The sequence below is a fragment of the Macadamia integrifolia genome, chromosome 14 (assembly GCF_013358625.1).
Source record: "Macadamia integrifolia cultivar HAES 741 chromosome 14, SCU_Mint_v3, whole genome shotgun sequence".
Classification (NCBI taxonomy): domain Eukaryota; kingdom Viridiplantae; phylum Streptophyta; class Magnoliopsida; order Proteales; family Proteaceae; genus Macadamia; species Macadamia integrifolia.
Window position 1 is genome coordinate 16,913,098 of NC_056570.1, and position 15,415 is coordinate 16,928,512.

At 37.7% G+C, this 15,415-nt stretch overlaps 1 protein-coding gene across 1 annotated transcript in view; it reads left to right on the plus strand.

The window, feature by feature from the left end:
• The window catches only part of LOC122061619 (rho GTPase-activating protein 7-like), a 125,754-nt gene that overhangs the window by 70,338 nt on the left and 40,001 nt on the right, over positions 1 to 15,415 (plus strand). The window contains 1 exon segment of the mRNA XM_042625008.1: positions 6,563 to 6,919. Coding sequence (XP_042480942.1) covers positions 6,563 to 6,919 — 357 coding nt within the window.

The window sequence follows — 15,415 nt, forward strand, 5'->3', positions numbered from 1 at the left end:
TTTATACATGCGACTGATTTCAACCATCAATCCTTTATACACATTCCAAAAAAAATAGGGGATGAAAACATCCCCTCTAAAAGAGCCGCGAGCTTCTTAGGGGAGAAACTAGAAACCGAGAGCTATTCTTTACCTTATTTTCTAAACAGTAGGCTATAAAATAGGGTTGGTTATTGATTTAAGGACCAGACCAGCTCTAATACCATGTAAAAATAAAATAAAGGAAAATGGAGAAAGACCAAGAGGGAGAAAGAGAGAGTCGAATATGAGGAAATAGCAGATTCAATCGTGTGATTGCTTCTGCCCTCATCTTCTCATTAAATAGGTAACATTCTATTACAATTACAATAGGACAGCTGTCCTACTATGATTAGGCATATAAAACAGAATAGAAGACTACCTTATTAGTTACTGACTTATAGGAAACTAATACCAGTCCTAGTACAACTAGGACTCCTATTTACTAGGAATCTTGACTAACCAAAGGGAGGAGTCTGTGCAACTCACAGGCTCCTCCTTTCCTCTCCTACGATAACTTCTAACACAAGTATAATCCCCTTTACAGGTAGAGAGATACCTTATAATCTCCTTTAAGGTAGAGAGGCACCTTACAATCTCTTCTACGGTAGAGAGGCACCTTACAATCTCATCTAAGGTAGAGAGACACTTTACACTATTTTAAGGATAAGAGAATCCTTTACAAAAGCCTAAGTACTGTCTAGATTTAATATAAAAAGCAGAGAAATAAGAGAAGTGGAATAATACAGGATTACCTCCGATGTGGTGCAAATGAAATATGCAATGATGATAGAATTCACCTTTGAAGTCTTCTTAATGCTTGTAACACAAATGCCAAGATGTAGATGAAAACTTGTATATGGTTTTGAGTTCCTCTTGAATGTGAAATGAAGAACTTGAACTCAAGAGATGGTGTAGACCAATTCTCAATTCTAATGCTTAAATAATGCTCCCCCAAAGTTAGGATTAATTTGTTAATTAATGAGTAGCATTAGAGGTATTTATAGGTGAGCTTAGATGGTCATTTTAGGTAGTAAATCTCACTCAAACGGTCATATTCTGGGTCCACCGGTCGATCGCCATCGGTAGCCAATCTACCGGAAAGAGCTGTTGGAGTAAAATATAGCCGTTGGGGCACTTCCAGGAAGTCACCGGTCGACTGGCTATGGTCTCGGACAGTGCCGGTCGACCGCCAACATGACAGACTCCATTTTGACAAAATGTTGTCATATTGACCAGTCATCAGTGTTTTGACCATAACTTTTTGGTCTGACCTCGGAGTGACCCGAAACCAGTTGCATTAGAATCATGACTCGATTTCCTACAACTTTCATGAAGGGTCCATCTCCTGATACCAAATCTAAAGTTACCCAAAATGCCCTTGAGCCAGGTCATTGTGGTTTTCACAGAATATTACTAGAACACATTTTTCCTAGTATGCTCCATACCACCTAAGGACTTTCATACTTGCTCAAGGTATGTCCTAAGGTCATTCTAGTATGATGTTATGCAATGCATGAGGTGCGTGCATGTGATTTTAGTGGAAGTTTACAGATTACATATAAACAACCATTCTATCCTAGAGGTCTTATTCTCCACTTGAAACCTTGAAGTCTTTATCTTCCCTTCCACTCTTGGCACTTCTTCTTCCATTCTTCTTGTTTGCAATTCCATGTCTTTGAGCTTCATGTCTTGACATCTTGAAGCTTGAATTCTTCTAATACCTTCTTCAAACATTGATACCAACTTGGTGATACTCCTTATTTGATGACTTCAATCTTCATTTCTTCCTTTTATTCAACAAATTCGATCTTTGATATGAAGTCTCTACAAAATAATACTTGAAGGCAAATTGTGATATACCTTCATATGTTTGTTATCATCAAAACCAACTATAGGAGTGTGGGCATATCCCTAACACTGCTTGTTCTTTCGAAAGACAGAAAATGGTATGGCTGGTCTATTGGTTAGGCAGGGTGTCTAGAGGCAGGGATTGATATTGGGGAATTCAGTTGTTTTTCCTGATTACAATCATGCTATATCTTTTTTGTTGATGTTTTATTTCTTGTGGAGTGCCATTGTTATTTTTTATGTGTTGATTCTCTGTCTTGTGAGGTAATTGTTGAATGCTTTGGCTGTGTCTCTCTTATCTTTATATTAATGAATTCCCTGCTGTTGCTTAGAGGGAGACATACCTGGATTATAACTTGATTTGTTTCAGCTTGTAAAACAGGTTACTAGCAGTCATCTATAAGAAGAGGAAGAAAGAAAGAAATAACCAACCTGTCACTACCCAAACCCAGATATAGGTAACGGTTCAGCCCTCACGGGCGCTGATTAAACGATTGATAAATATCAATTGAATCAACCATAAAAAAATGCGTCAAATTTAAATCTCAAACAAAATAATCAAACCATTGTCATTAACCTCAAATATCTCCTACTAGTGGCAATCTAGGGTACAAGTTTAACTTCAAAAACCAAATTATCAGAGTTTACATCTCAAATTTGTCCCTATTACATCTGTCTAAGAAAAATGGAAATATCAACTATTAATGAAATTTTTTCGAGTCACTCTTGAACACCCAAAGCGTACCTCTATCTCATTCCTCTGTGATGTCATAAAATAAAGGGTGAGCTCTATAGCCCAGTAAGACATAATTTAATAAGTGCACAACACAGTCACGCTCTTTAAAGTCTTAGACACACATGTGAAAACTCAGTCAGAACATCTAGGCAAAGATCATAACCACTTCCACAGTTATAAATCACACAATCAATATTTATCATCACTAGGCTTTAATCACTTACACAACCACTTGTCACACATGAACACAATTCAAATCATGACATGTCAGCATATCTCAACAGTCATAAGCAGATTAGACAAAATTCAAACAATCACACCAGAGACTTGTAGTGTGAACCCACTATTCTCCACTTACCTCAGTCTGCATAAGTATCTTCTTAACCCTCCGAGCCTTGAATACTCAAATTAGTCACAACCCTACAATTAAATAGTATCCTCTATCAATCACCTAATCTGAAACTAATTCAGTACCTCACTTTCCTCAAAAGCCAACCAAAAGGGAACTTAGTTAACTCAAAAGTCAACCAAGTCAACCTTCCCAAACGAAATTCAAACTCTAGGAATCAATCCCCAACGACAAGTATTAACGCCCTTCAAAGGATGAGAGAATGATTGGGGAATTGGAGAGTAATTAGAACAATTTGAAAATCAAGTAGGAATTTCCAGATTTCAGTAAAACTAAAATGAAATTCAAATCTGTATATTAGATGCTCCACAAATTCGGATTGAAACCTCCCCTAGGGTAGCTCTATTAACTCCCAATATATGATCACGATCAGATGGTTGGATTAAAAGTTATTTGAGAAATACAGATCCAGAAATCAGAATTTTACAGATTTGAGAGATTCTTCAATAACAGCAGTAAAAAACCTCAGATTGGCCCCAAATTCAGATCGATTTACCATCCTGGGTAGACCATAAAAACCCCAAAATCTTGCCCAGATTTTCCCAGTAAGGAGCCCTGCGATTTGGGTCTCATGAACAGCCTAAAAACTCAAAGAGAACAAAGTATGAACAGTGGGAGATTTATGATTCTAGCAGATCCACTGGAATGATGTAGACCAGCCTATGATCGTGTTTCCTTCTAAGGGAGAGGATTACTCCATCGAAAGGGAAAAACCATTGAGGGGGCTGGTTGGGTCCAAGAAGTGTTGGATTGGGAACAAGATAAACAAAAATATTTCTGGGTAGAAAATAAAATAGAGCGAACAAATTAATCACTTACCTGATGTTTTGGATCTAATATAGGATGAAAAACCAGCAGCAAACCCTTCACTTGATTGCAGTTCTGATCAGAAATATAAGAAGATACACAGAAATCGATGGAGCAAAGAAGAAGGTAGGAAGGTAGATCAGTTCTTCTTTTCCTCTAAAATCTGTTTCTCTCTTTTCCTCCACGATTTCCCTTCCCCCTCTTTCTTTCTCTCCCACGATTTTCCCCTCGTCCGTTTTTATAACTCTCCTCTCTTCCTACTTCTTTTCGGACAACACCCCTCTCTCTCCTACTTTATCTCTTCTCCTTTTTCTCTAACTCCCTCTTGGTCTCACTATTTCTCTCTCTTTTCCTTCACCTTTTTTCTTAACTCCCTCTTGCTCTCACTCTCTCTCTCTTTTTCCTAATCCTTCTTTTTCTCTAACCCCCTCTCGGTCTCACTCTCGCCCTCTCTTTTTCCTTTTCCTTGTCTCTCTCTCTCTCTCTCTCCCTCTTTCTTTCTTTCTTTCCCACGATTTCCTTCTCTCCCCTCTCTTCCCTTTCCTTTGTAGCCCACAATCTTTCCTTTCCCCCCTCCAACTCCCTTTCTTGCAATCCAAGTCACTAGTTTCCTATCTTGTCTTTTTTTCTTTTTCTTTTTTTTAATAACCCAATACCCTACCTTGTCTCCTCCCCCCCCTTTTGCACAATTTAATGTGCTATGGGTCCCTCTCTTTTTTTATATAATAACCCAACATCGTAACTTGTCTCTTCCCCCCCCTCCCTTGCACAATTTTAATGTGCTATGGTAGGACCCACCATAGCCTCAACTTAAGTTAAAAAGAATCTTTTAATTTTTTTAATTCTCTGTTTTTAGATCTTATAAAGTTTGAACCCAAGACCTCTTACTAACTAAGGTCACAACCACTAGGCTAACCCTTTAGTTTTTAATTATAACCAAAAATAAATTATTTAAAAGAATTACATAAACAACATAAAATAAAAAAAATACCCTAAGGTTTCTAATTTCTGGCGCATTACACAACTAGAAGAAGAAGAAGAAGCAATAGTAGAAAAGGGATGAGGAAGAGGGAGGGGAGATCATATCATAGTTGTCAAGGCGTCGCCTAGGCGATGACTAGGCATCCAGGCGGTTTGCTTGGGGCCTAGGCGACAACCGCCTTGTTGCACTGCATGTCGCCTTGTGTTTTGGCACTTATTTATGCCAAATATCAATCAAGTAAATGCCAAATATTAAAATGAAATAACAAATATTTAAAACATTTACTTAAGATATTATTCATAAATAAGCAAATACCTCCTATTTGAACCCAATAAAAATAGTTTAAAAATCAAATTCCAAAAGGATAAAAAGTCAACCCCCTAGTCCAAGAACAAAAACTGGATTTTGGTTATAGGGACGATTTTCAACTTTTAAATGCTAGGGTTTTTTCTCAATTATGAAAATTTTATAAATTCTATCATGTTAAAACATTGCTAAAAACCAAAAGTCCGGTAAAATAATATTTTGTTTTGATATTCATAAAATTATTTTCATTTAGGCGATTTTAACAGTATTCGCGCACTTAAAAATAAGTTTGATTGAAGCATAACTTTGTCATTGCAACTCAGATTTAAGTAATCTTAGACTTGTTAGAAAGCTGGTTTTATGTTATAACTAATACAAAAAGTCTCATGTAAAAATAAAATCATTTGACCAGTCAAACTTATTATAGAATTAGAGCATTTCTCTAAATGTTGATTTTTTATAACTTAATATGACTTAATGTTAATTTTTTATGATTTGATGTGGCTAAATGTTGATTTTTAATGACTTGATATGGCTTAATCTTGATTTTTTATGATACAAGGTATATATAACTTACTAAATAATATTAGAAAATAGGAAAAATAAAAGATAATACTTGTTCGCCTTAAGGCGGCCGCCTTCTTGCCTAAGCGCTTAGACAACCCTCCACCGCCTTGGTTCGCCTTGGCGCCGTGACAACTGTGGATCATATACTAATGAATTTTTGTGTGTGTGTGTGGCTGTTACACAGGTTACTTGTTACTACACTAGTAAGCTATCTGATTCTACAAATTATGTTTCCCTTGATATTTGCTGAGGGGTCCTTCAAGAGGTGAGGAAATGTGGAATCAGCAACTCTTGAATAACAGATGTGTTAGCCACATGCTACTGATTTTAGTTTAATATGGATCATTCATCAAGAAGTAGTGTCACTTCCTCTGTATCACTAATAAGACCATTGGATGAAGTTTCTTACTTCGAAAAGTTCTATTGAACTGTCAAATTACTAGATGATTCAAACGAAATTTACTATGTGATCGAGGATCTTAGTTGGCCCGCATGACTTTTTTATGAAAAGAACAATCTCTTAGCTAGAATTGTATCCCTCATACTGACGGAGTAACTACCCATAAGATTTTTGATGGTTGAGTAGCTGAGACGTGAGCCTCTAGGATTGAAAGTTTTATGTTGTTAGCTGCCTAAATGAAATGATTGCACTTGATTTACACTTACACTTACTCTCTTAGCTAATATATATACTGATGTGGTAATGGGTGATAATATGTATTGTAACTTGGGATTCTATTTTTTCCATTTCTAGTTAAATAGAAATGGACTCCTGATGAATAGCTACGAGTTTTCTTTTCACCTTGTTATTTTGTTCATTTGCATTAATCATTACTTCTTTCTCAATGTTTGTCGATTAATGAGTGTTTGTTTTGTGGATGCTTAGGCATTTGGAGGTGATGATTCAGATGTTGAATCTCCGAAAGAAAATCGCACTTCAGCGACAAATCTGAAGGAATTTGTAGATTCTCATAAGTCACTTAGAGATTCGTATATTCAATTTAATGAGCAGCAAGGAATATTCAGAGATGGAAGTGATAATAACACTATGACACAGGTGGATACTCCTAGCATTTTACCGGCCAGTGATTCACATCAATCTATGGGGGAACTTCTGTCTTCAATGGATCCAGGACTCGCTCTATCTGTGCCTGGGCCTGAGTTATGTGCTGAAAAGCCTGCTAGTAGACTAAGTGGATCCAACCTCAATGCGAAGCACTCAACCTTTAGGGGAAGAAGCAATGTGAGTTGTCCCGGTGCCTGTCTGATTTCCGGTTAATGAATTTTCTCTTGGTTAGAGAAAGAAATGATTATACTCTTCAGGAATGATTGTTCTTGACGTTTCTGATGCGTGGCCTACTTAATTGTTCTTCGAGATTCTCTCAACCAGGCATTGGTGAAATTCTTTAATTTCGGTTTTGTTCTTATTATGTTTAGAATATTATTCTTAAGCAGGCTCCAAGCTTAGTTTTTTTTTTGCCCCTGTAACCCAGTCTTAGGCTTATTTCTAATTTGCATTGACTATTGATATACTTGTATGGTTGTGTATATGCTTGATTGTGGTATGGAGGTGCATGTGCATGAATGCCAGAACTGATTTAAATACACTGGAAAACATAGTTGACAAGGTGACCCAAGGCGGTTGTGGGGCACCTAGGCATCCATGCAATGTCCCAAATCGGTAAAATTCCTAGCACGTATCATGGTACACCCCAATATATGTAGCATGAATATTTTCCTTAAGTTTCACTTTGTCATAGACTGACTGTTTTTTATTTCAGGGGTTTGCCATGTTTCACTCTCAGTGCTTTAATCTATATGCTACAGTTGCATTCGTGTCAACCTATCATAGCAAACAGCCTAATGCAAGCTTCCAAACATTGAAGTTGAACTATAAATGTGAATTTCATACAATGAAATCAAATAAACAATCTGATAATCCAAAAGTTCTACCATTTCTCATTGTTTGAAAGGAGGAGAAGAGAGAAAAAGAAGAAGAAGCCATGGAACTTGAAACAGGGAAGTGAAGAAAGAAAAATATTAAAAAAAACCAGCGATGCAGGAGCACTTCCTTGAACAGGGCCAACCTGTTTGAGAGCCCTAATTAAAATGCATCCTGGCACTTGTTTCTCAACCACTTTGATTTTAAAATAATTTTGCTCTACTCATTCTGTCTCGTAATTCTTTGTGGTGGACCTTCTTTCAGGTCAAGGTTTGGAATCTCGTAGTCACTTGTCCGACTTCATGGCAGCAGTTGACCCTCATCCTCATTGGAATAGTGAGTTAGGGACAGAAGATGAACCTTCGTGGTTACTTTGAGAAGCTAAGCCTCTATATGCTGAAAACGTATACACAGACAACCTTTATGTGCTTTTTCTAAAGTTTAGCTCCATCTACTGCTTACCTCCCAGTTGTTATGTTGTGAGACCAGTTTGGTTAAAGGTGATCTCTTCCTCGCTCTTCCTTCTTCTTTCTTCCCTGCGATCTAATCCGCTTCCCTTCCATTATTTTTTCTTCTTCCTCATAACATAGTTTTTAAGGCGGTAAGGCGACGGAGGCGTCTGAGGGTCTTTCAGAGCGCCTTAGCAATAGGGCGGGCATAAAGCGTCGCCTTATCGATTAAAGCGTTCCTGTGTAATTTTTTTATAAGACCAATCTATTTGGCTCAAATCCTAGTTGAATCCTATTACTCATATGTTAAATAAATATTAAAGGTTCATATTCATACCAATGAAAACAAATCAATAAAGTGAATAAACTAAGTTCATCTTCATCAATCATCAATCATCAATCATCAATCATCAATCATTAATCATCATAACATATTAACATATAATATAAATACATAATTATGAAACAAAATTATAAATATAAAGAAAAGAAGACATAAAAAATACAAGTATTTATTATACTTACCTCTATGATGCCAAAATGGGTGCCTAAGTCCTAAGGTCATCCACTATATTTCTACTCCCGTCAAAGAAGAATGAAGCTCACCACTGCCGGAGCAAAATGGTGGCCTGAATCAATGGTTCTTCCTTGTTCCTTGATTCCTTCTCAAAGCCCTTTCTTAAAACCCTTGATAAAATCCAAACCCTGTTTGTGAATCGTGTTTTTGCTTTGTTTGTTTAGGTTATTTTTGATGGAGTAAAGTTGATCCCATACATCTCAAGTGTTAACAAAACCATACAACTACCAATAAAAAATCTATATTTGGAATCTTCATCAAGTAATTTTAAAAAAAAAAAAAAAAAAAAACCCCATAAGGCGCCACTTCACATAAGGCGGAGCACTGCCTTACCATCTCTAGACCGCATCAGTGCCAAGGCGCTGCTAAGGCGTTGCCTTACCAGCGCCTTAAAAACTATGCCTTATAATAATATGTTCTTATGCTACTGCTGGATTGGTAAGGCTGAGAGAGAGAGTTGTTCAATATCCTTCATGCCTTCGTTTTTCTACTTGCTGTTCTGGGTAGACAGTCCTCACTCTAGGGCGATTCGATCTTTGGAACTCAAGACACAAACCACATCCCTTCTTTGAGATCGAACCAGAGGTTGTTGCTGGTTCTGCAAACCATCACCAAATGGTTGCAGGGAATGGCTACTGGTTTCTTCGTTGGTGGTTGGGATTGTTGTTGGATGTACTCGAGAGGGTTGGGAAAGGTGATTCATATTTTAAATTTTCAGGTCGAATGATGAACAGGTGAGAGTAAAATTTTATTCTAAAGCCTTCCTTTACTGCTGCTTTCTTCTTCCTATCATGAGGAAGAAGAAAGGGTCTCTTTGTTTCATCTAACCCAAATGCAATTACATAAATACCGCCCTTCATTGAAGTTCTATTTTGTCCATTTTTTAAGTTTGTCATCGAGATAATCCTTCCACTTTAAATTATGTTTACCTCAATGTCCTGATTTCATTATTTGCTTAAAGGGGTCCTATATTGTTCCATATGATTATGAGATTGTCATCATCCCTGTTATTTGAGTTGCTTAATGCTTGGGTGGGCACATAGAGAACTCAAGTAGGGTCTTGGGACCTGGGTTCTGCGTCAACCAGAAGAATATATTAGAGGTTACAGAGAAGAAGAAGAAGAAAAAGTAAAGAGAAGGAATCAGGGGGGGAGAGAGAGAGAGAGAGAGAGAGAGAGCCTACGGCCTACTTAATGGAGACTTCTTGAGTAATAGGCAAGGTTTGATGTCTCAGTTTCGCCCAAAACAGAAACTGAGATCTCACGATGAAAACTTGTATTTTTCGCTAGGAAATCTCGGGTAAACGTGGCCATATGGCCGAGTTGGCCTCTGAAACTTGTCAACTAGCTTATTTTAGGCCTTCTAAACATCCTCTAAAATGACTACAGAGGATGTTGTAAGAAAGACATGCAGAGGCTAGGTCTTGAATCTAGTATGACCTCAAGCAGAGCTGTTAGGAGGGCAAAGATCCATATTGCCGACTGATTGTAAGTGGGATGTTCCTGTGGTATTGCTTTGTAACTTTCTTTTCCTTTCCCTTATTTTCTTTTTACCTTTTTTCATTTTTTATGTTTCCTTTTTATTTTACCCTTTCAAAATTCCATGTAGCATGTAGTTGGGAAAAGGCTAAGTTGTTGTTATAGGAACATTAGATTTTAAAAAATCAAACCCAGAATGGTACTTTGACTTTGGACCCTAGGTTGGTAGTCTATGGCATAGGTGAGCTCTACCCTAGGCTATTCCACCCAATATCTATTACTTTTAGAACATATATAATTCAAGTAAAAGTGTAAATAAGCATAAGGAATTAAAAGAGATTGAAATTCAAGAATGGTTTGTTAATTAAAATTCTGCATGGATGACTCACATGCACAGTCACATATATCATATATAAGAGTGAGCAATAGACAATAATAGTATTGGACAGTACAAGTGGATGACTCACCTTATGCTTATAAGGAGAAGATGGTTCTTGAGAATTTATTTTTTACCTACAAGTGTTCTTGAGAATAAATGGAGTTCCAAGTGTTGATGTTGAAGCGTCAATCTTCAATCTCCAAGTGTTGAAGTTGATAATCTCTATTGTAGAGGTGAGATTTGGTAAAAAGAAGCACTGTTTGAGATTTTAAATGTAACCGCAAGCGTACGGATCAATGTAGCTACGGGTCGAACTCAGGGAGAGCAACCACTTTATTTTTTTTTTCTTTTAATAATGCAAAAGTGAACCTATTAATGGTTGTGATCTAATTCTGACTGCCGTCCTAAACATATGTATCTAAAATAACGTCCTAACCATTCGTCATCTAAGAATTTAAAGACACAAGCCACGCAATTAAAATTAAATAAATAAATAAGTGAAAATAAACAACCCACGCAATTAAAAATAAAGGAAAAAAAATGCTGAAATAAAAATAAAGTAAAAGAAAGGGGAGAAAGCTAGAGAGAGACTCACAAGTAGGTTTCTCTACTTAGCCCGAGGGATGCATCATAATATGAGCTTCCCTACTTGACCAGAGAGTCACTCTTACAAGGGTTACTCTACTTGGCTTTAGGGAAAGGGAGACAATTAAAATAAAAGCAATAAATGGATTGTTCTATGGCTAGGAGGGGCAAAGCCAACACATACACTAGCCATGAACCTTGCGGGAAAAGGGATAGCAATAATGTAACGACTGAAATTAAAATCCTAAATTAAGAAAGAAAGGGTAGTCAGAAGAGGGAATGAGAGGGGGGAGAGAAGACTACTGAGGGAGTCTACTTACATGAACTTCAACCCTTGAACTGAAAACTTGATCGATTTGAGATACTACCAGTACTAAAAACCAGATCTAGAATAAACCAAATCTGAAATTTCCAATACTAGAGAAAACAAATCTGAAGAAAAAAATTGAACTTGAAAGACATGCTTCATAGCTTGTTCTTGTCACATAGAATTAGAACTTGAAAATTACAACTTCAATTACTTAAATAATAAAAATAAAAGACTGAATCAAAAATAAAAGTGCTTGCATTAATTGAATAAAAGAACTTACAAAAGTGTTTAAAGCATAAACCTAGAACTAGAGATAGAGAATGAGAAAACTAGAGAAAGAGATGGAGCAAAAAAAAAAAAAAAAACCCTAGAAGAAGAATGAATTAGAGAGGAAGAGAGGGACAATATTTTAGAGTTTTGTGGACTCCCTTTTATAGGGAATAGGAGAGAGAGAAGGACGTCCAAGGGTGGATCCCCTTGGACGATTTTGTGGTGAGGTGGAGGAGAGAGAAGAGAGAAGAGAGAAAACGTGTGGAGAGATCTCCCACGATTTTCTTGCCTTTTTTTCCCTTTTTTTTTCTCTTTTTTCTATTTTTCTCTCTTCTTGCACAAGAAACCCCCCTTGGCCGATTTTCCTTGCTTGGATTTGGACAATATTCTATTTTAAATGGGAAATTCCATCCATGCCCTTGTCTTTTCTTTTCTATATTTTCTTCTTTCCTATTTTTTGTCTTTATTTTCTCTCTCTTCTTCAAACTTGCGTACAACTATCTTGGCCGACCTCCTTTGAGTGATGAGTAGGAGAGAGAAAATATTCTAAAAAAAACCTCAACAAAATAGCAGCTAAGAGGTTCGAACTTGCCACAACTCACCAACTATGCTAGGTAGTTGTTACCAAAAACGAATCTTCAATCATTTAAGGATGTGGTCCATTGATCCTTGCTGGTATTTGGAATATTCCTTATACCCTTGGGACAATTGCAGACGGGCTGGTTCTGCATCTCGGTTCAGTTCTGATCCATTATTCTTTTTCTTGCCCGAAAAGAATAATCACTTGTACGGTTGACCAAACGAATGTGTACTTTTAATTGAACACATCCATCTTGCTCAGAATTTCGTCCTCTTCGCAACCATGAAAAGAAATAGGACCTCTTTACGTGTAAAATTGGAGATATAGCGCCCGAAGTCCTTAAGGCATTGAAAGTATAAAACCTGCAAAAAGAGAGTAAAACCCAAGGTAGCTCCATTCTAAATATGTAAAATGCATGATTTACTACCCTAGATTTCACACATAAATGTGCTCATCAAGCACCAAAACCCAAAGTCTTGTGGGGGTTTTCTTCATAGTAGAGCGAGAAACCTCTTCGAAATGGGGTTTAAAACATCACGTGACTTTTCCTGGTTTGATCTAGTCGAGTTGAAACTGATATCTCGAGCGAGATATTGCAGTTTTCTAGTATTGCCTATGGTCTCTACTTGCTAAAGCCAACAAATGAGATATTATTGAGATCTCGTCGAGATCTTGAGGAGACCTCGAATTAAGGTAACAGGGCGCTAAAAGGCCACACCACTTATCCTAACATCACATGTCATAGATATATACACAGAATTTGGATGTCTAAGGTAAAATAAGCTTTAAGAAAGATGAAAGTAGGAAAGGCAGCATGCCCAAATGGGATCCCTATTAAAGTGTGGAAGAGCGTAGGGTTTTGTGGTTTAACCTGGCGAACCAAGTTTGTTAACAAGATTGTGACCACAAAAAAAATGCCAGACGAATAGCATAGGGATCTGTGGTTTAGCCTGGCTAATTAAGTTGTTTAACAAGATTGTGATCACAAATAAAACACCAGATGAATAAATAAGAAGCATTATGGTCCTGATTTACAAATATAAAGGTGATATTCAAAGTTGCAATAACTATAGAGGCATAATATTAAGGGAAATTTACAGAGCCACCCCCTAGAGAATGCCATTATTATAAGAACAACCCCTCTGTTTCACTAAATTAGACTCAAACCCCTATCATCAGTCACTGTTAAATGAAGAGTTAAAATGACCATTATACCCTCTTGACCCCTACCTATTCTCTTTCTCTCTCTTGTTTCCAAACCACAACGAAGCGAGAGACTTTCGTGGAATTCCAAAACTCACACAGAATTCGTTAAACTCACACCAGCCCTTTAGACCCACTTTTCCTACCTTTTCTTCACTACTTCACTTCAGTTCACACCCATGACGACTCTCTCTCTCTCTCTCTCTCTCTCTCTCTATGATGTCGTCTGCAAATCCGTTTGAGATAACCAATGGTGCCAACCTCGGCTACGACATCGCCATCGCCATCGCAGTAGGCATTCTTGTCCCCATCTCCACCATAATGCTCGTCTCTTATGTCTGCATTGGAGTCAAAGCCAATGACAACGATGGTGGTGGCGATGGTGGTGGTTCAGACACCAATAGCAACCAAACCTTTCCAGGAGCACCCATGGCTTCTTCTCTCACTGATGCCACAAGAGAGCTGTCGTGCCGAGACGGTCGAGTAGCGACGCAGCTCAAGCTCATATCTATGGTTGTAATCTTTCTCACCAGGGTCATCGACATCTCTTCACCATACTTGCTTGCTCGTCTCTTCCAAGGCAAACCCATATACGAGAAGGCACTTTTAGTGATCAAATGCTTTGCCGTCGGCGTAATTCTATCTACCTTCCTCATTCACATCCTCCCCGACGCCTTCTCTGCCCTTTTCAATGGCCAATTGGCTACCCATCATCCCTGGAAGGACTTCCCCTTCTCTGGCCTAGTCACCTTGATTGAAGCTCTGCTAGTGCTGCTTGTCGACGTAACTGCGACATCTCACGTCCATGGGAATAAACTGAGTCATTACACGCCGATTGGAACACAAGAAGAGCCTTCTTCGATTGATTCTGCTCTGGGGAAGAAGAAGAAATCGACGGTGGAATTAGGACCCCAAATCGAACTCGGGGTGGGGATGCCACAAGTTGCCATGATGGTGGTGGTAAGGATCAGGAGGAATTGGCGAAGATTATATAAGTACCCATTGGTTAGTGTGATTATTTCTTTTGACCGAATTCAAATCCAATGAAAACTAGAAGGGAATCACCAATGGAAGAAACGTGAACAGAAGAATTACAAGAACAGGGGAAGGGAAAAAGAAATGAATTTTCCCAATTCTTCAACTTTTGGTCACCGCTATTGCCGATGCTGATACCGCTGCCATCGTGATCTCCGGTGCTCTGAACGATTGATAGTGGTCCAAATCTATTTGGGGATGGGACTTATTACATGGGCATTATAGGTACTTCCATGGTTTTAAGTATCTCCGATACGTATCTTAAATTTAGCTGACCGATACGATACACACCGATACGTTACATGAAAATTTTAAAATCCTTTCGTATCGATATATATCCTACAATACATACCGATATGCATCAATACACCACCAATACACATCGATATGATACGATATGCCTCGATACGACTATGAAAATTATAAAATTGAGGAAAAATGTACATTTCGGTATGTATTGGTACGTATCGATGAGTATCGGTATCTATCGATCGGTACATATTGGTATATATTGGCACGTATCGGTGAATATCGATATATATGGGTATGTATCGGTGAGTATCGATACATATCGGTATGTATCGATACAGTGCTCTATGGTCATATAATGGCCAAGATGGGTAATTTTTCAGAAAAACACAATTTTTTGAAAGGTTTTTTTTGTTCCAAAGTTGCTGTCAGTAATATTTCTCTCTAACTAAAGTGGAAATCAAGGTTGGGAACAAGGATTTTACATTTATGGGACAACTACAAACCTTGAATTCTTAGTACGATACCCTCAATTTAGTGTTTATGCATAATACATGTTATCAATAGCTTTTTTTAACAAATTTTTATGCAAAAGTGTATAAAAAAGTGTTTCCTATCCATTTATGTGCGTATCTTTAGCGTATCTTAGCGTATCTCCGATACGATACGATACTCTCCGATA